The sequence below is a fragment of the Talpa occidentalis genome, unplaced genomic scaffold, assembly GCF_014898055.3.
Source record: "Talpa occidentalis isolate TD23 unplaced genomic scaffold, MPIMG_talOcc4v2.1 talOcc4.3, whole genome shotgun sequence".
In the NCBI taxonomy this organism is placed as follows: Eukaryota; Metazoa; Chordata; class Mammalia; order Eulipotyphla; family Talpidae; genus Talpa; species Talpa occidentalis.
The window spans coordinates 38,021,813-38,043,427 of record NW_023603184.1 but is presented as its reverse complement, the minus strand read 5'-3'; the positions used below and the strand labels follow the sequence as shown (position 1 = coordinate 38,043,427).

Sequence of the window (21,615 nt, the reverse complement as noted above, 5' to 3'; positions counted from 1 at the left end):
CTCCCATCATGCCATGGATCTGCCATGACTCTTGACTTCCTGAAGGGGGCATTACTGGGAACTAAGGGTAGAGTTAAACAGCCAAGCTAGGTATAAAACAAAGCACTGGTTGCCTGCGGCTATTTTGTCTTTTCCTGCTTTCAGAGTGCAGTCTGTGTCTCAGCTCAGGCAACTTACAGGTAGAACATATTGACCAATTAATCTCTCTCTGTATCCTCCCTCTTCTCATTTCCCTTGTAAATATGCCTTTTATTAATTTTTCCAAGTACCTGCTCTTGAGTCTTGCCCTGAGTTCTTAAGCACGCAGGTGAGTGCTCATACTGGGTCACCCTGTTTCCTCTTGGGGTTGCCCGGTAGCAAAATCACAGAGAATGAAACTATGGATAAGATGGAACTGCTGTAAATATTTATTAAATAAAGCAAACCTGGGTGGTCAATGGAGACGAAGGCATTTAAGAGAGAAAAGCGTGGACGAAAGGGCAAAGGCTCCTTCTTCCTCACTGCTGGAGGCATGGGTCTTGTTCAGGTTGGCTGTGTCCCCAGAGATGGCTGGTAATCCTACCAGTTCTTCACTATTGTGCTCTGGATCACTACCCATATAAATCCTCTCCAGGCAAGTCCTTGGCCCAGGCCTATTTTCAGAGGGAACCTGGGCAGCAGTGACCCCACTTGGGTGTTGCTTGACCACCCACCTATCTCTGTGATCCATTTATGACCAGTTCAAAGGCAAGGACTTCAATGTTGCAACTGGCCAAAAACATCTATGGAGTGTAGGGAGGTGAAACCCTGAGAGAGGAAGGGTAAGGAGCACATTCCCAGCCAACAAATGATGTCCTGAATGCATGCCACCTCCATCTCCACAGGGGGGAAATCTCAGGCACTGAGGATTACAACTCCCAGCAAACCATGGTCAGAACTTTCTGAAACAGAGAGTGAGGATCAATAGAAGAGAGGGGTGGCTTAAGCACTCATGCTGGGTTTAAAACTGAACACATCAGCTCTCTTGCTTGCTTTTCTAAAAGCTTTGACTTGCACCCTGGTGCCTCAGCTCAGATGGTGTTGCTGGTAGGGCAAATCAGTCAATTAATCTTTTCAAATTCTCTCTGTGTGTCTGCTTTTGGGTCTTGTCCCAAGTGGACTCACAGCCCAGGTCACCCCCATTTCCTCCTGGGTTGCCCTGTCAGAACACTGTAGTTGCTGTTCCCAACTGTGGATTATTGTCTTATGGCTTTTGTCAGATGTTTGTGCGTATAAATCCAGGGAATACAGATAGAATCTTCTCTGTGAGCCTGCCAGTAGTCAGAGCAATTAGAAGTGCTCCTGTGTTTCTGTCTCTTGGAATGAATGTCTTTAGCTTCTGGGCTAGAATTTTATCAGATTCGAAGCTGGAGTTTTCTCTTTCTGTTTGAATTAAGGCCCATTTAAGTGAATTTTCCCTACAGACTCCAAGAGACAGCATTCTGGACCAGAAGGCTGTTTATCTGATAAACAGGGAACTACCACCCCCTAGAGGATGAATATGTGAATGGCTGTTCAGAGAAGCACAGGACAGTGTGTTTTCTGAAGTATGCCTAGTTTCTTCTCCTTAGAGAAACAGTGCTGCTACTTAGATTGTCTAATTATATAATAATTTCTTCTGCTGTTTGAGTGAGAGATTTGCTCCCCTTATAAAAACGCAGCTGTGTTTTTTTTTTTTTTAAAGATTTATTTACTTATTTAGACAAGCACTGGGTACAGTCAGAAGCGCGGGAGGGTGAGAGAATTCACCAGAGCCAGAGCGGGGAGCAGAGCAGGCAGAAGGACCAACGTACACTGCTGAGGGGAGCAGCGGGCAGCAGGAGAGGTCTGCGCGCCATGTGGGACCCTAGCCCGGTGGCTGGGGATCGAACCGGCGCTGCAGAGGCTACGGGCAGCTTTGCAACCCAGCGCTCAACCGCTGCGCCACCAAGGAGGCCCCAGCTGTGTTTTGTTTAACTTGGTATGAATTGAGAGGCCAAGAGTGGAGAACCCAAGTAATTGGAACCCCAATAGATATTTCTGCTTATTTGGAAGATAGATCTGGGCTCACCAGGGATGAGACAGAAATGAGTTTGATATTGTTAAAAAGGAAATAGTAGGTCTCAAATGGAACAATTTATGCCAGCCTCCACCAAGACTTAATAGCTAACATAATTACAGTTTTATCCTCTCCCAAAAGTGGAATTTTAAACAAGTCATTCTGGAATTTCTTGGTTAACACTAGTGAGGTAATATACACAAGACTCCCCCTGTCTTCCCCTAAAGGAAGTTGACTCTGTCTAAATAATCTTTCTTTTCCTTTGCTAGTAACCTTATCCCATTCTCTTTCTGACTATAAAAATCTTGCATTTTGTATAACTCCAGGTGTTACCTGTTGGATGGGGTGCCATCCTATTCATGAGTCACTTAATAAAGTCAATTATCTCTCTAAATTTATTTGAATGAATTTTGTTTTTAGCAATATCAATGTTGCTTTTGAATTAATTAGGCCTCCTCTGTAGATTTTTAGATAATAATATTATGTCTTTAGACTTCAGTGGATTTCTCATTTGTGTTGGTTTCAAGAGACCACTTACATAAATCTAAGACAAAGGGTTTCAGGTGGAGGGGGAGATTAAGAAATCAAGCCACAACTTCAATATTTTAAATGTGCTAGCCCTTTATGAAAGCACTCTAGGCTGAGAAAAAAAGTATAAGAAAACCTTCCAAGTCACAGAACAGCATGTTTACAAGGAGACTTGAGCTGTAAATTGCACTTTGTAATTTATGTTAATACATTTAAATAGGTTAAAGAAATTAGTCTTCAAAAGGATGAATCTTTAAATGGTTTTTTTACTTAGAGAAAATGACTTTCAAGTTAAAAAAAAAAGAAATCCCTCAATATTAAAATCCTTGTGTAAAAGGTAACGTTTTACATTCTTACAAGAATAAAATAAAATATGTATAAATATCCTTGGGCGGGGGAACTGAGTTGTTAATACAAATATAAATACTATTCCTGTTTTCACATCTAAGCTCCTTCTTCTAAATGTTTTTTGGGTGGGAAAAGGGAAAATCTACTGGTTTAATGGCTTCCTGGTTTCTACTGAGTTACAAAATAAATATGCAAATCAGGCCCAATGATATGCAAATTTTACCAGGCCAAAAATTAGTAGTCAGGAAGGTTTTAAGAAATCTTTCAGTACTAAGAATTCTAATCAAGATTCAGAGGATTCCATTACTCTGTAAAAGAAATATAAGGAAAACTCTTGATCCCACTGCCAAGTGGCCTGTGTACAGCCACTACACAGGTGCTTCCTCTCAGGGCCAGTGAATTATGGGACTTCCTTTCACTGCTCTTGCACATGACTCTACCACCCAGCTCACATTTTATTGAAAACAAGAAGATTCAGCATGATTTTCATTTGCACTCTCCTCTTGGCAAACCCTCATGCTCCCCCATTTCCTCTCTCCAACTCCATTCTCTACTTTGTTGTATATTTCAATATGTGGAGAATATTATAAGTGGCAAAGTAGACACACGTCACGTCTGTTGTTCTTTAGCTTCTTAGTTTCAGTCTTTTTGTTATAGAGCAACCCCGATATTAAACGGGTTCCTGGCTGTGGGTCCTCACCCGCGCGCTTTAAAGGGACTTATGAATACTCTACTACAGACACACACAAAAGGGTTAATAAAAGATTTATTTACAAGAGAAAAAGAAATAAGGAAAATGTACAACTCAGGGAGAAAATAGGGAAATAAAGTCTTTAATGCGTCCTACCCGATCCGACGACCTGGAAACCCAAAGTCACTCTCAGAGCTGGCCAGACGCTCCGAGCTGGCCGAGAGCCCAAAAATGGAGAGCCCCCAAAGCCCACGTGTCTGCCTTTTGTATCCACCTGGCTGCTTAACCCCACCCTCAGGTCCCAGCCACCTTCCCTTTGGTGGTGATGGGATTTGGAGTTCCCAGTGTCTTTGGCTTTGACCTGGGGTGGGGGTGGAGTCCACAAAGCCTATATGGAATTTGCTTTGGGACATCCTTTTTCCCCCTAATATTTTCAGTGGTGTTCCCCATTAGTTTATGTTGATGATGTATGTCTTTCCCAAGTCAGAGGAAACAAGTATTGACCTCAAAAAAAAAAAAAATCCATTATTTCACCGACAAAATGGGTTTACTCAGAAATAATAACAACAAAAGGAGGCATCTTTACCCTCTTTAATCTTCAGCACCCTCTTCAAAGGATATATAAGGGAGGGTCAGCCTTGGCAGTGCATGAGATTGCATTTACCAAACTGCCCTCTGTACTGATATGATTTCTGAAACAAGCTGGGGGAAAACTCTCACACTGGAATTGAAAGGCAGTAAAGGTGGAGGTTCTGCTTGTGTTTTGTTTACTAAGGACCATGGGGGTAGGGAGGGACCATGGTAAGGGTGTGACCAATGGGGAGAAGCAAGACAGCCTGTTTATATTCCCAGAAGCTAGTCTTGTAATATTCTGACTTCAGGTGACCATCTGGGGGGTTCCAGCCATTCCAGGGGTAAAGGAATGAAACCTCGATGATAATTGAATAAAAATCAAACAACTGTTTTCACCTTGATCCCAGATCTAGAAGATGTGTTATAGGGCAGTCCCGATATTGAACGGGTTGCCTGGCTGTGGGTCCTCACCCGCGCGCTTACAAGGGACTTATGAATACTCCACTACAGGCACACACAAAAGGTTAATAAAAGGTTTATTTACAAGGGAAAAGGAAAGAAGGAAAATGTACAACTCAGGGAGAAAATAGGGAAATAAAGTCTTTAATGCATCCTACCCGATCCGTCAACCTGGAAACACAAAGGCACTCTCAGAGCTGGCTGGACGCTGTGAGGTGGCAGAGAGCCAAAAATGGGGGACCCCTCCAAGGCCCACGTGTCTGGCTTTATACCAACCTGGCTGCTTAACCCCACCCTCAGGTCCCAGCCACCTTCCCTTTGGTGGTGATGGGATTTGGAGATCCCAGTGTCTTTGGCTTTGGCCTGGGGTGGGGGTGGAGTCCACAAAGCCTGTATGGAATTAGCTTTAGGACATCCTTTTCCCCCTAACAGATCCACATCAATCTTGAATGTTTATGTACCCCCTTTTACTTTTACAATAAATAAACAAACAAAAACCCCAAACAAACATATAGCTCCGTTTCTACACAATACAAAGCAAAACCTGGGTTTTCTTGTTGCAATAGTCTCATGTGTGATCATCAGAAAATAAAAGTTTCCTCACGCCAGCATAGGAGGAGAACCTTGGTTTAAGGTGTAGCAGCTCATCCTGCTGTTTATTTTTTTTTTTTTAATACGGGCATGTTTTATTTATTTATTTATTTGTTTGTTTGTTTTGTTTATACAAGCACTGGGTACAGTCAGAAGTGCGGGAGGGTGAGAGAATTCACCAGAGCCAGAGCGGGGAGCAGAGCAGGCAGAAGGACCGAAGTACACTGCTGAGGGGAGCAGCGGGCAGCAGGAGAGGTCTGCGCTCCATGTGGGACCCTCCTCCGGTGGCCGGGGAGCAGCCAGGGATCAAACCGGCGCCGCAGAGGCCTCGGGCAGCTTCGCAACCCAGCGCTCAACCTCTGCACCACCGGGGAGGCCCCTGCTGTGTATTTTAGAGCCCCTCCCCTGACTTACTGTTTCGTGCAGTGGCAGGCCTCTTGAACATGTCAGAGGACGTCTTTCACTGTTTGATTTCTGAATCATACTCTAGTGGCTCGACCCTGTCACTTACATCCAGGACTCATTTTGAGCATAATTATATTAATTTTCTTCCCAGGCATGATATGCAATAAAAGATAAAAATAAAACCGGCAAATGAAGCTATGGTGTTGGAAGTTACAATAGTGGTGACCTTTGAGGAAGTAAAGACTTGGGGAGTAGGTGGTGTGTGTGGACCTTCTAGAATGCTGGTAATGTTCTGTTTCTTGACAAGGATGCTGATTACACAGGTGTGATCATTTTGTGATAATTCATCAAACTGCCTGTATGGATTTCTATGTTTTTCTGTATTCATGCTGTTTATGAGATCTGAGAAATATGTGGGTTGTTTTTTTTTTTTTTTACTTCTCCAACTTCTCCAAATGTGAGGAGAATAATGAGGAGGGGGATTGATTGAGAAAGACTACTGAACTACAGCAGAATCACTGAAATGAACCTGCTGAGAAATAGTGGTAGCTTAGAACAAGGGGACAGTGGTGCAGTGGGGCAGAAAATCGGCTAGACTGTATTCCATATATCATCTGAGGGTAGCAACAAAACAGCAGGTTTTGCTCATGGATCAGATGTGGGTGAGAGGAGAGAAGAATCAAGAATAACTCCAAATTTCTTAGTTGGAGCAACTGGGTGAATAAATTTGCAATGATCTCATGAGAGAGCATGCATTGGTTCCAGCAAGAAAGACAAGGGAACATCTAAGGAGAGGTCGAGGGTATGAGCTCTTTTACTAGTGATTGACTGTGACTACTGGGAGGCAGAATGTGGGGTATAGGCTTAGAGACAGGAATGTCTGGAGCCTCATGTGGATCACCATACAAGTCTTCATAATGAAGCCTTATGATGCCTCGACTTCATAAACAAGGGTCAAATGCAAAATGAGATTGGTTCTTATCATCCCAAAGTTAAAAATGGTGGTGAGGCAGTGAATATTGTTGGTGTGAGGGAGAGCTCTAGACACCAGTTGTCTAGAGCTCCCCTTGATCCTTGCTGATGGAATCAGGATCTGTTACCAGTACCCTCAGACATCTGAAAAAGGAGACCCTTGTGGAATATAATACCACTTTTTTCCTAAGCCAGTAACAAGACTTTGTGCCACATGCTCCCAGCATACAGTGGCAGCAGGAGGTATACAAGGTATCTCTAAATTCTCCCTCCTGCCTCTACAGGTGGTGTTAGGGAACACTTGCAGCCAGATACCCACAAACATACCCAACCGGATTTCCTCCCCAAACCTTGACTACTCTTTCCCTTTGCCACTTTATTTTCCTTCTATTTCTCCTTTTCCCCCTTAAGCTTTCAGCACACAATCTCTAAACATTTTTTGGCTTTCCAATCAATTGCAACACTCCCTCAAAAGATACACATATATCTCAAAACCTTTCCCGAATCCTCTTGATGCTGGACATCATGTTGCTTAAATATCAGCTTGATAAAGCCTGGTGACTAATCTCATAGATGAAGTAATATCTCATTTCAATTTGCATTTCCATTTCAAATTTGCAATAAAATGAACATTTGTAAATGTTTTTCTAAATGGTGAATGGCCAGTTCACACTTTCCAGTTTTTTCTATTCTTTTTTATTGGTTTGTAGATGCTCTTTACTCCTGGCAAAGAGTCTTTCATCACTGCTTCTACATTTTACATTGGTTGCGGTGTCTTTTCCTTCAGAAGTTTAAATGTTTCATCTTGAATTCAGGATGTGTAAAGGGAAAAATTTGACTTAAAGAAACATTTGTGGGAGATAACAAAAAATGGATGCTTTAGTTCATTACAAATGGCACTTTTTGGGAGAAGCTGATAAATAACAACTTTCAGTAACTCCCTTAACCAGAGCCTAACTGAAGACTGCGCCCTTAGAAAAGAACAATGGGATTTAGTGTAGCCAGTTGTGTGCAGACCTCTGGACTCAATCCATCACATCTGGAGTGTGCTGGTTTTCACTGTTTAATTCGCATGACCCCTCTTAACACTTAAAACCCCTGACCTCACCCTGACACAGCCCCTTCTCTTCTGTTTTATTCCTTGACAGTCGATTACATAGTCTCTGAGTTCCTTAATTGGCAAATAATAGAAGTTACCTCATCCATGAGTATGAGGCTTAAAAGAGTAAACATGTAAAGTACTTAGAACAATGTGTGTCTGATAGACAAGAAACACCCAGTAAATTTTAACCATAATGTTACTATTATGTCAAATTTACTTTTTCCTTTATTTGTGGTTTTTGGTCTCATTTAAGAAAGACTTCCCCAATCATTAGGGGTTATCACAAATAGTCCTCCTTTCTCCTCCTCCCAGACACCTTGTAGACTCCCTTTGAAATTAGAGGTGGCCATGTGGCTTCATTTGATGGATGAAATGTGAGCAAAAGTTGTAATATCCAGGGGTGACACCACCCATTCCCAATCCCTTTCCAGCCTTGCTTATTATGAAAATACATTCTGCGATGGAGCCTCCAGCATCCTGCTTCCCCAAGCGACTATGAGCAGAGCCCCATGTGGCCTGAATTGGTCATGAACACAAAATCAGGTTTTTTTTTTTTCTTTTTGTAAGAAATATTTTCCTGCTCTGAGGTTGTAAACATATTCTTCTACACTTTTGGTAGTCATTTTAGAGGTTTATTTTTCACATTTAGGCCTTCTGTTTCTTTGGGGTTACCTTTATATATGGTGTGAAACAATGCATTCTTTTTTTCATGTGAAAAGTTGATAGTCCCAATACCATTCTTTGACCTGTCCTTTTTCCCACCGGTGTGTGAGGTCGCCCTTGTCATATCTGGAGTGCCTGAGTTCACGTGGGTCTTTCTCTTTACTCTTTATTCACTTGGTGATCTTTTTGTGACTTATGGTACCTTTTGTACTGTGTGGTTTTACTTACCTTCACTTTTCATTTGTCTCAATAGCTGGTAGGACAAGGGTATGAAGAATGGGGAAAGAAGCGTGAGTCTAGCTCTGCGCCTCTTAGACAAACCTTAGTGAGTAGAACACCAGGCTCTGGTCTAGAGTTCCTGGCTATCTCTACCGCAGAACCTGCCAGTTCATTTCCTCAGAGATAATCAGAGCAAGTTAGAAGCAAGGAATAGATATGGAGCTTGGAGCTATTATTAAAGTAATTGGCAGGGTATGGTAACTGCTTCGATTTCTGGTGGGGATAGTAGAGGAAGAGGAATTTACCTAAGACCGTTCTGGCACAGTTCTAAGACAGTCAGGACTCCAAAGATTTTCTGTGAGAAGTGTAGGACATGAACCTTCTCAACTGTGAGATGCCAACATCAAGTATAATGCCTTGGGAGAATTTCTTGAGCAAAGAACACAACCTGTAGAAATATCTAGTCACAGAGAAGCAAGGTGCGATTATAAATGCTTTATTTCTTTTAATTATAATATCCATCATGATTAAATTCTATTTTTAAGACTGTTACTGCTGATGGTATTTAAAAACATTGCTTTTTACTCATCGCAGAATATCAAGACGACAAGACTTATCTCAGGTAAATTTGAAGGCAGAGAACATGCTTTCGTATTAACCTGAGCCACACAAAAGTCCCACCATTCCTAATGCTGCCAACTTTGACAAGCCAGTGCACCCCCACCCCATTGCCTTCCTCCCACACCCCTCTTCAAAACTCCATGCAGAACCAGGTACTAGCAGGGAGGGTCATAGCTCAGCATGGATGAGCAGCAGCATGAGGAGGCCAGGCAACAGCAGAAGGAATACGGAAATTTCTCTCATTCCTGCAGATGGGAAAAGAGAAGGAAAGGTTTCTCTGTGGGGTTTCTTGATATGTGGGTCTCACAAACTTTTTGAGATTTACTCTAGGGTCAAAAACCCAAGATGATGGGCAATAGGCGCTCCCTGTAGCTGGCCCGCAGTTAGATTCTCCTCCTGTCTTTCAGGGATTCCTGAGCTCAGGTCACTCTGAGTTGATTGAGTTCTCAAGGCCTAATGTGCCCCTCATCTCCTTCCAGAGCTACTTCTAGGCCCTTTGTCTTCCAAGTACAGCTGTAGCAATGTTAAGGCCTTCCCTGCCTGGGACCTGCAGCTCCCTGCACAATCAGGAGCCACTATAGGCTTGTCTTGCTCTGTCTACAATGTTTCCAGGTCTGGACCAAAAGGAAATTCATCTTTTGCAGCAACATGTATACTCCTTTCTCCACCAGCTAGCATTAATGGGGGTTATGACTCTTGATGGGGCCACCTGAGGTTCTCTGTCTCACTAAATCTGAATATCAACCGCTGGGCCTGAGATGGTAGGCAGCTGCTTTCCTCTGCCGAATACTTGGCTGTTTCTACTAGTCTTGACCCAAATTCAAAATTACTCCACCGAAAAGCACAGAGTTGCCCTGTGATCACTCTTCGTTGTTCCCTTTCTACCCTCAAACATTTCTCTAATTTCCAGCCCCCTAGCAGGGCATAAACACTAATTTAGTTGAAGTTTTCTAGATACTCAGTCTCTCTGCAGCTCAGATCCACTTCTGGATGGACCCTGGCATCTCTGCAACTTAACTAAGTTCAACAACATGTACTGGAGCCCTGGTCAGGAATGAATGACAGGCCATAAGTGCCGGTGAAATAGGAGTATCTCTAGCATCAAAGAGATGGCCAGGTGCTACATAGAAGGTTGTCAATTCTCACAGAAATACTACTACAATATTTGTTATCTGTATCCTTATTTTATAAATGAGACAATTAAGGTACAGATCACTTAGGTAACTTGCCCAAAGTCACAGAGCTAGTAGGGGTTGAGCCTGGATTACTATTGGTGTGGCTGGACCCCAAATCTGCAAGGAGCACAGTGTGAGGTTTAATTTTTCCTGAAAGTATGGAGCAAGGCTTACCACTGAAGTGATATCAGAGCTAGGTCTTAAAAAAAGAACTACTATATCAAATTAATAGTGTCTTGGATTGGTTGAATACTACATAAGATCTGAGAGACTTCAGGCCATAAGGAACAATGGATGGAAAGTGCATGGAAACCCAAAAGCCAGGGCATCTTGGGATGGTTGGGTCTCACTCACCACATGTCTGGAAAGGTAATAGCCTTTCTCACTCTCCACTACTATTTCTGGCCATTGCTGTTATGTCTTCACTAAGCTCTGTGTCTCTTGGTTTTACCACATCTAACCTTTGTCAGGTAGGCATCATCCCTGTAATGTAGGCTACTAGGTGGCCCACCCATGCAGAAATGTTTCAGTTCTTTTTCTCTGACTCTATTCACTTGCTCTTTATTCCAGCCAACTTCTATGTAAATGGTTGGACATAACCTGCTCAGAACCTGCAAACCATCCACACTGTCGTGTTTTCTGAGTTCATCCAGCTAAGTTCATCCAGCTTTCCTCTCTTCCTCTCAGCATGTCTCTTAGAGAACGCCAGTTCCCTGACCTCCCTCCATTGCCACGTCCACCTCTTCAGTTTAGGCATCCATATCTCCCGGCAGGATAGCTGCATAGTTGCACTATTCCAGCTGGAGCCAGGGCTGCTAACTCCCCTGCCCTTTCCTAGGTGTCCTGGCAACTAGTGGTTTCCATGACTCGTGTTCCCTGGTGCACAACAGACCTTCCTAACCTTTCTGCACAACAGACATTTTGGGAGCTTGACTGGACTGGACACCGCCTGAGCTGCTCTCCACTCCAGGAGATCAGTCCTGTCGTTTTAGGAACCTAATACTTAGCAACAGTCAGGTGAAGACCCCATTGTTCGCTGTCCTGGGGGCTTCTGGTAGCAGAGCACCCCCTTCTATTTCATGGTGGCCCCAACTCTCCCACCTGAAACATGGACCCAGACTCACCTGAGCTGTTGTAACAGTTGAAAAAACTTTTCGATTTTTGGGGGTTTTTAAGTGAAAATTCATTGAATTTTCCAGTGCTTGGCTGTGCAGTGATGTCTTGATATTCCTCATACCCTGGAATTAGCACTTCCTGTTGTTGTGGTATCAAAGAGAGTTTTGAAATATCAACACCTAAGGTGGTTTGGATGGTCAATAGTGTCCCCTCTTTATTTTTAATAAATTCAATAGCTTGCTCACGAGACAGAGATGATGAGGCAAATTGCCCAAAACGTACATTCCCTTTCCCAGGGTAATTACACCGGGCCTGGGAACCTCTAAAAACTGTGTACTCCTTCTTTTCATGGAGAAGCTGAAGAGCTGTGGTCAAATAGTAATGGAAGGCTTTGAACCGAAACTTTTTTGACTTGAATTCTCTTATAGCTTTGGTAAAGTCTGTTCCAATGGGCCCAGTGTAGGCCACTACAGCTGTTGCTTGGAATGCATTTAATTTTTCCAAATTCTTTATACTACCCTTTATTTTATCCTTTATTTCATCCCAATGTTTTGCTGCCTCTTCCCATGCGGATTTAACCGTTTTATTTGCTTCCAGTTCTTCTGTTAATAGCTGATGTGCCTTTGCCTCCATTTGTTCAGTACAGCCCTCATACTGATCATCAAAAAAAGTTTCAGCCATGTCTAACTGACATGACTCGCCTTCCCATGCCAGGCCGGTCACCTGCAAAGAAGGAGCAATGTTCCTTGACACATATGTTGAAAAGCCCGCATATACTAGATGCTACCCAGAGCCCACAGCAGGGACTCCGCTCAGCATGGAACCTGACATGGTCCAGTCAGAGGACTCCTGCCTGGTACGTATATAAAGACAGTCTGACATTATGAGTAGTGAAGAAAGGTACAACTAGGCTTTGTGGCTCTGGTTTGTTTCCTGATTTTTTTTAAACTCTTCAGATTCATGCTTTCTAACTAGTTTTAGCACAGATTCAAGTGTGAATATATAGATATATATACACACACACTACCTGTTGTGTTAGGATATATTACCTGGGTTAGGATCAAAAAGTGAACTGCTGTGGCCAGAAGAGATGTCATCTCCAAGTTCAAAAATAACTGAAAATAAGAAAAACAAACTTATTTTCTAATACCACCCAATCACTGTAAGTTATTGTCAAGTTATATCATTTTGACTCTTTTTTAAAGATTTATTTATTTATGCATAAAAGAACTGGGGGTGTATGCAATGGAATATTACTCAGCCTTCAAAAAAGATAAACACATGCAATTTCCAGCAACATGGATGGAGCTGGAAGGGATCATGCTCAGCAAAATAAGCCAGAAAGAAAAAAATGGTCTCACTCATAGCAGGAATCTAGAAAACCCAAATAAGAGACCAGGAAAAAGAATAACTATAAGAAAGAAAAAATCAACAAACAGCTATGAACTGGAGACACACTATGGGGGGGGGCAGCGGGAAAAGAAGAGATTGGGGTCAAAATAAGGGGGTTGCAATTGTATGGGGAATATAAAAATAAAATTTAAATAAATAAATGAATTAATAAATAAATAAATAAGAAAGACAAAAAAAAGAACTGGGGTGTAGGCCAGAGGTGTGGGGAGTAAAAGGATTCACCAGAGACAGAGTGGGGAGCAGGACAGACAGATTGACTGAAATACACTGCTGAGGGGAGCAGTGGGCAAGACAGGAAAGGTCTGCTGCACCATGTGGGTCAGCTCCTTGGCCAGGGATCAAACTCAGGCAATAGCAGTGATAGCACCGAGAGACTTAACCCCTAGGCCACCAGGGAATTCCCCTCATTTAAACTCTTATATGGTGTAAATTAGCAAATATGCCCGCAGTATCATTCACCCAAACTTCATTCCCAAACAATAGCAATTTATTTAAATGCTATCTCTCAGATTTCAAAAGTAACAATATATAAAAAAAAATTCACATGACCAAAAAAAAAAAAAAAACAAAACACCACACAACCTGCAAATAAATATAAGGTAATGAAAATGAGGTGTGACCACTGTGAATATACTAACATGTCAGTTACTGAATCCCTTCTTTAAATATAGAAGTCCGGATCCTGTCTGTATTGTTTCTTGACTAGCTAACCCAGATTTTTGGTGAAACTCTGCCTGACTCCTGCATGCAGGGACCAGGTGAATCTGCCTTACGGGTCCCAGTAGGAAACTGATAGAGAAAATGATCCTTGCTGGTATTAGGCAAGGCTGCCTATCACATAGATGGCCATTGAGAAAAACAGATGACATTTTAGCAGACACTTCACAGGCCCTAATATTGTACTCCCCCTTAAAAAAAATACTATCACTTCGATCAAAAATGTTTTAAAATAATTTTCTTCAAAGTTTTGACTTGAAGCTCAAACTTCAGTCAATACTTCTGAATAACTTGACATTGTCAACTTTTCATCAGGAGAGCTAATATTCACGAAAGCTTTTGGGATTTCTTGGCTGAAAAGGAGAGGTAGAAGTTGGCATGTGCATGGAGTTGGGAGGGAGGTGTTGATGAGAAAATATAATATTGAGCAAATGAATATAATAAAGATTCCAACAGCCCAGGTGCAATGAACACTCCAATGCAGGCATAATTGACAAGTTTGCTTACTTAGAGCTCTTTCCCTTTCAAGATTCATGGCCAGGGCCTCAGCCCTCCTATCTAAACAAAGTTTCATTTCAGAAGGGTCCAGTAGCCAGTCAAAGCTGGTCTGTCTCTCCAAGGCCATCTCCAGGTGTTGGCCTCTTTTCCCCTTTGCCTGTCCTTCCCCCACTTGTCTGGGGACTTTGCAGCAAATGGTTGTGCCTGCTGAAAAGCGATGCTATCAATGTAACAAATATGAAGACAGTTATGTATAAAAGGAACTCTGTCTTTAAACAGGGGCTCAGCCCTTACAGGGCTACCTAGGTCTGGGACCTCATGCATGAGTAATAAAGCTTTTCCTGACCTCATCATTCCTGAAGTACCGCTTATTCTTCCTCTGCCTGGGTAAAAGGCCAGAATTTCTACAACAGGGGAAGTTCAAAGAGAGAGCTCAGTCTTCTTATTTGCCTCAGGCTGGATCTGGACATAGAACTATCCCTGCTAAGGGTGCGTTGTGGTCTCTCCTAAGCTAACCCCAGGTTGGCTAGTGGTGGATTGTACTTGTTGGACCTGCATCTGCCCAGGACTGGAGTGTGGAATTACTATGACAGAATGAGGGAGAAGAACCTGTTCCTAGTGGTCCCATGAGACCTGAGACCAGGTGATGGCTTTGAGGAGAAATATTTGGTTTGTTAGGTACCATCTATGGAGTCTGTGGATGTTTTCAAAAAAGATTGTAAGTGCTTTGGGAGATGGGAGAAAACTTGGAATAAGCACAGGGTAGAGGGTGAATGGAACAGCTTTCCACCCACGCTGATTATTCTCTGGGAGGAGATGAAGGTGGGTCCTAAACACCTGGTGAGTATAGAGCAAGTGGCTCCCGTAGCACTCAAAAAGTATACATTCTTACCATGCCATCCAGGGTTACCCAAGTTTAGCCATAGAGATGGTAAAATGGGGAGCTGGTTGCACCTTTGGGGTCCATCATTCCTCATCCTGAATCAGACTGGAAACTGGGAAGGGCCCCTCTAGCCTTTGGAGAAAGGGAACAGTCCCTTTTCCAGTGTCCATACTATTTGCATTAGGAACAAGAGCCAGGTGGGCATCATGATTGAGGGCAGTTTCTGCTCTAGTGCCCAACCTGCCGCATTGATAGCTTAGAGCCGCTAAGGGGTCCTCAACTCTTCAAGGCAGGTCAGGTGTCTGGCCCTTTGAGCCTGCTAAGCCTGAGTCTACGGGGCACCATCAAGGACAGTGCCTGTGAAGTGAGTCTGTCTCTTTTCCCTCACCCTAGCCTTCTTTTCCATTCACTCTGGAGTGGTGGGGTCTGTGGCCCCATCACTTTCAAAAAAGTGCTTTGAATATTTTTCAAAACCTCCCACTCTACTTCCTAACATGTAACTATTCCAGGCCCGTTGGATGGCCCAAGCACATCCTACCCACTTGCTTTTGGAACTTTATGCAAATGTTTGGGGCACACTTGTTGATGAAGCAGGTTCCCAAAATTACTTTTCCCTCTCTTAAGTTTGGATGGAAATTTATAGATGACTTCAGTTGCCCTTGAAACAGGGCAGGGTTCTCATTGGGTTCCTGGATGGCTTCCTGGACCTTTTCATGGTTTACAAGCTTGGATATACATTTTTTCATTCCCTCTACGAGTCTGGTGATCATATGATCTCAGTGGGCTAAATCTGGTCATCCTATCTGGTGGTTCCTGTTGGATCATTAACAGGGACAGCAATATTCCCAACCTCATATTTGTTGGGTTGCCCGGCAGCTAAGTCATTTACGTATCTCTGACTTCAGCCCAAATATGTTGTTTTCCTCCTCCATAGCTTAGGTGAAAAGGACAATGTAAGCATCCTGCCAAATTAAATCAAAGACCAGGACAAGGGCCTGAGACTCATCAGTGAACTTTCCAGAATCAGAAAACCTTCCCAATTTTTGCTTAGAGTGGATTAGATCAGTCACAGAAAAGGGCACATGGACCCAGATGGTCCCCCATCCCCATTGGCTACTTCAAGGAGGGGGCATTTTGGGGAAAGCTGACAAATGATGCCTCACTTGAAGTATAACCTGCTGGCCTTGATCCTGGCAAGGGGAAGTGGACAGACCTGTATGTAGGAGGTGCTGTTGGGGGGTCAGTGGGTACCTCTGTTTCTGGGCTAACTAGAGGTCCCAGGGCCCTAAGGAGATAGCCTACCTGGTAAGGGGTCAAATACCAACAGGTTCCTCCTTTTTAGGTGGTGAAAGGAAGGTCCAGCAAGACACATTCGATAGGACTTGCTTAACTTTGGATCATGTTGCAGGGCCATGAAAGCCTTCATATAGGGGGACTTCTGTCCACTTGCCTTACCTCCTACACAACCTGTCTAACTGTAAAATGGTATTGAAGATTACAGTCCTGATGTAGTTACAAATGATTAGTCTCTCAGATAAGAATTAACAAGTTTGTCTTCCCCCCATCTCTTGCAATTTTCCCCTTATTTGACAAGTTTGTCTTTTTTATGACTGGTCTCTCAGATAGGCATTAACAAGTTTGTCTTTTTCATATTTTTTGCAATTACCCCTTTGTTTGACAGGTTTGTCTTTTTGCATTCTAAGGAAAAGGAAGGGTATCCTTAAGAGGATAATAAAGAAGCTAAACATTTAAGGAAGTTAAACATCAGATGTTAACAAAGCAAGCTGACGCCCACCTGAAATTTCAGTATGCCTGCATCAAAAGGATATGCTGACCCTTTTTATTTCCCTTTTGTTTTACTCCTTTGTATGAATAACCCTGCCCTCTGCCAAAGAGCAGGACTGTGGTCTTTCAGACATGAGTTTGCTGCCCTCCTCATTTGTCGACAAATTAAACACTTTCCTTTTCCTCAAACTTTGTTTCCTTTTATTGGCTGAGGGAAACTGAGGCCAGCGGTTCGGTATCAGGCCCATCAAAAGGCCAGGCTGCCTGATCCTCTAGTTTATAAAGGGGCCAGACTGAATTATATGACTTACAGTATTGGATCAGCAGGGTTTTTTTTTGTTTGATTTTTTTTTAGGACCATTAGCTCTAACCCTTTGTAGTTCTTCAGAAGGCAGCCCAGAGGAGAGAGTGTGGCGTGGAGTGAGCAGATCCCATCCTGGATGGGAGTCTGAGGAAAGAAGAAAGAGTGAGTCTGTCATGGACAGATATCAACAGACAGACGAGGAGATGCAGCCCCAGGCAGGCCTGCAGGAGGAAGTCCTTTCTTCACAGATGCCCCACCCGAGGAATGGTCCCCTCAGCCTGGGTGTCCCCAAGCTGAAGCCTGTTTTCTGCTCTATCTTCTCTCCTCTGTGGCTAGAGAACGTATTATTAAAACTTGGGATCCCAGTAAGGCCTCTGCCCTGGAGGAAGAAGGCACTGAAATTCAAAGGCTCTGACTAGGCATTGCATAAGAGTGATGCCAGAATTGTCAGGCCTAGTCTCCCAGCCAGGAACGGATTCCAGGCTGCAGGGCAGTGCTGGCCCCAGCCGCTAGACCCCCACGGGTTGGTGTCTCACGAAGCCACAGCAGGAACTTCGCAGACGCTCAGGCAAGCAAGCGAGAAGAGGCAGTTTGTTTAGAAAAAGAAAAAGTTTATTGAGGAGAAAAAGAACAGAAATAAAGTGGGACTCCCAGGCCAGGGAACCAGGCCTGGGAGGGGCAAGGAAGCCAAAGTGGAATTGTGTTTCAGGGAATATATACCTTTTTTCCCTCATTATTCTAAAACTTCACCAGTCTCTCTGTGATTGGTTAGTTTTCGGCTGTCTCACTTAATTTGCTACTGAGTGGGGATCTTCACATTCCTTATCTAACAGCTTTCTCTTTCCCCATTTGTTGCATCTTTAAATTTATGGCCCAGTCCTCTGGGTGGGCATCCCTGCATTGAAGTTAAACAGCTGCCCTTCTAATGTGACCATAAATTAAACCACTCTCCATTTCTCCAATCTCCGCCTCCCTTTACCACCTGAAGGAAACCAGGACCAGCATTAACAATGTTGTCCTTGGTCCTGGCATGTTTGTTTTTCCTAATGGAATTGGTTATATTTCTTTGGTTGTCCTTATCTCTGAAGCCTCCCTAAATTCTTCAGAGGTCCCCTCCTGCACTGTCCCTAAAACTGCCTAATAACCCTAGCTTGCCTGTCTCAAGAGCACCCAATTCAGGCCTCTGGGATCCCTGTCTGTCCCTCGAAGGGGGTCTGGAGATTCGATGTCCCTTAATAGTCCCCCAAAGGCCCTGGGACTGGGTGATGTTATGGAGGTGATTCCTATGAGCACCCCAAATTGCCCCAGTGACTAAACATGTGGGTTAGTTTTTTGCATGTCAAGAACATTAAGGGGGCACTCTCTGAAGGTATGCTTTTTCTCTATGTTCCAGGTATTCCTTTACCAAGTCAAATTTACATTTGGCCCATGGTGATCAATCCTGGCTTTCATAGAGGTTTTGTTCATTTGGACAAGAGGGGTCATGATACCAAAGACCCAGCTCAGAAAGTTCAATATTTACAGCAGCAGCCAAAAGTTGTTTCTGCTCTTAAAGATCTCAAGACGAAGGCTGATGTAACTAGGAGCCCCAAGCCTTGAATTAAAGACCCGTGCCCATCTGTCAATCAGGGAGAGGAATTCAGGTCCCCACCAGTGGAAAAGAAGGGAAAAGAAATGGTGATGGTGGAGAGGAGCCGTGAGGAGACTTGGAAACAGAGCAAAGCAGCCCTTGAGGAGGAGTGGTAATCAAGCTCAGCAAAGGCAAGAGAGGCTTGTGCCAGGAAAGGGGTGGGGCCACATTCAGCAAGACAAAGGCAAGAGCAAGATTGAAAAAGAGGACAAAGAGGAAAGCAATTCACACAATGGAGGAAAGAGAACCAATTCCAGGTCCCAGGTAAAACCTAAGTGGAAATTGCCCCGCGGGGAGTGGGTTATGGAGGTGTTTGCAGTGTGGTCCTAAGACACACACCCTTTAGCTTCCCAGTGGCAGGACCAAACTAAGCTGGGGGCATGAGCTACTTTGTCCCGCCACAGGCGTCTTCTTGAATGCAGGGGCCACTCTTGAGCTCTTAACTGGCTGCCCATGCTCATGATTTTGAGCCACAGTAGGATCTTGTCTCAGAGAGAACAAGAGAAAAAGGAAGTGAGGGAGAGCCTGCACCGTCCCCAGATATCTGGGAAGGCTGACTCAGCTACAAGGAAAAAGGAGGAAGGGAAAACTGAGTTAGAAAAACAAAAACTTACCAGGGCTGGCGAATCTCCCCACTCTGGGCACCAGATAATGGCGGCTCGTGCACTGAGCGGGTCCTTGGATCCCTCCAGGAATGAACTCAGCAAGTGTCTTCAGAGTAAATGGAACACCCCGAATTTATTAAGCGAAGGAAAAAGGTGTTTGCAAAGTCAGGAATGGGTGGGCTGTCTTGCTTAGAAGTGGGGGGTTGGTTTTCAGGTTTGGATTTTTTTTTTTTTTTAATTTTTTTTCCTTTGCTCTTTTTCACTTTTTTTCTCTCTACTTCCGCTTTAGCACTTTTGCAGTCAATTCTGCTAGCTGCTTACTTGCTATCTACTGCCCATCTCCAGTCTGTGGTTTGGTGAGCCTACCAGCTCCCTTTTCTGTTTGGAGGTACCATCAGATAGACTGAAGGTCCTTCAATGTTTTCCCTTTGCCAGTTCTGATCTCTCCTCCCCACCTGGAGTATTTCTTTTCATTTATTTTCTTATGATGTTGTTCATTTTTGCACAATATTTGATTTCTTCCCTAGGGTGTAGTCCCTGTAGTTCCCCCACCACTATAGCACCTGTGATCCATCGCCACAGGCCCTTGTGCTCTTCCCTCCCCTGTTCTGACCCTTCTCCTTCTCCTTCCCCTGCTGTCTGCCTCAGATCTATGGTCAGCTTGCAAGTTTTGTCTTTATCCTGACCCTTTACTTGATTTCCCTACCTTCTTCCTATAAGTGAAACCATCTGATATTTCTTTTTCCTTCTGACTTATTTCACTTGGCATAATCCCTTCCAGTTCCACCCATGTTGGCTGCAAATTGCATGAGTTTATCCTTTCTGATCTCTGAGTAGTATCCTATTGTGCCTATACACCACATCTTCTTGATCCAGTCATCTGTTTATTATTTGGACTATTTCTTACACTTTGTCACTTTTACCTTTTGACTGCCACATGCAATCTTTAGGTCTTCATCCAGTTGTCTGCTAACACTTACCTCTTCTTAGGGGACCTTCCTGTTTCCCTCACTTTTAGAGATACTTCCCCTTCAGAAAACAGTTCAGAGTTGTTGGGTACTGATGAGGTTAAATTAAACTTTAAATTAATTTAAACTGTGTCCTGGGCTGGCCCTCCCACTAGCTCCCAACCACTGGCAATATTTCCTGTACTCCAGCTGCCCATCAGCACCATCATACCTACCTACCTTCAGAGAGTAGGATATAACCAGCACTTGCCAGTCCAGCACTTACCTAATGAACAAAAAAACTACAAGGCAACAGAAAATACAATATAAAAGCTACATTCCACCTGCTAGCTTTCGCAGACAGTCACTAATCTTTGCAAAAAGCCACTGACTTCTGCCCTTTTCTCCCTTGGAAAGTACTTTCAAAAAATTTTGCTTTATTTCTAACCTCTCAATTTCTGTGGATTCTTCCACAACCCACAATGAGCTAACCCAGAACCCAGCTCAGCACAATGGGTACCTGATTTCCTGTGATTCCTTGTTGATTCTATCCTTGTCCACCTCTGACAGCAATGCCTGAGAAGGTAGTGCGCTGACCCTTTTATCTTGAAAAAAGGTTTACTTTCAGTTTCAAAACAGATTTGAAAGGGAAGTAGGATAATTTATGAACTATTTCATCTGCACTTTTTTTGTTGTACTTTACCTATCCTGTGAAGAAGATGAGGACCTTTACATTTACTATCCATGGGACTGAGGCGTGTTTGTGCATGTGTGAGTGTGTATGTGTGCGTGCGTGTGTGTGTGTCTTGCTGCTTGCAGGAAGATCCTGCAAAAAGGAGGGATTGTTGATCCTTAGTATGAACCCAACACCTGGTTACAGTTTTGAATATGAACTTGCCGAAGTATAACCAAACAGATTGTTGATTTTGTACACAATTGCCTTTGGGAAACACTTAGCTTCTCTTGTTTCTCAATCTTTGTATTGAATTAACTGATTTTCGGGGTAATTGGACTCATTAGGTAACTGTTTTAAAAGATGGCAAACACTGCAACAGAGCAGGTTGCCAGAAATCAAAAAACTCCTGTTTTGTCATATTGAGGAAAGAAAATTCCTCCAAAATAATTCTTGGGAATCTAGCAGCCCACCTGTGCCTATATAGGTAGTTCTTTCTGCCAACTCTCTCCCTTTGCAGGGCAGCAGCACACCTGCCTGCCTGTGACCTATAACCATGCTGGTGCTTCTCTTCACTGACCTCCCTTTGCAAAGCAGCAGAGGCTGCTCCTCCCAAGACCTTGTGACTATGTATGCCTCTC

General features: G+C 43.5%; 1 protein-coding gene across 1 annotated transcript; it reads right to left on the bottom strand.

Annotated features, from left to right (window-relative positions):
* Positions 1–9,069: 9,069 nt before the first annotated feature.
* On the bottom strand, positions 9,070–20,352 carry LOC129146605 (T-cell ecto-ADP-ribosyltransferase 1-like). Its single transcript, XM_054699516.1, has 5 exons — positions 20,335–20,352; positions 19,364–19,460; positions 12,569–12,634; positions 11,528–12,242; positions 9,070–9,473 (listed from the first exon to the last, which is right to left on the bottom strand). Exons 3-5 carry the CDS (start codon positions 12,614–12,616, stop codon positions 9,397–9,399), a joined length of 840 nt encoding a protein of 279 aa, XP_054555491.1. The 5' UTR covers positions 12,617–12,634; positions 19,364–19,460; positions 20,335–20,352; the 3' UTR covers positions 9,070–9,396.
* Between the last annotated feature and the right edge of the window lie 1,263 nt (positions 20,353–21,615).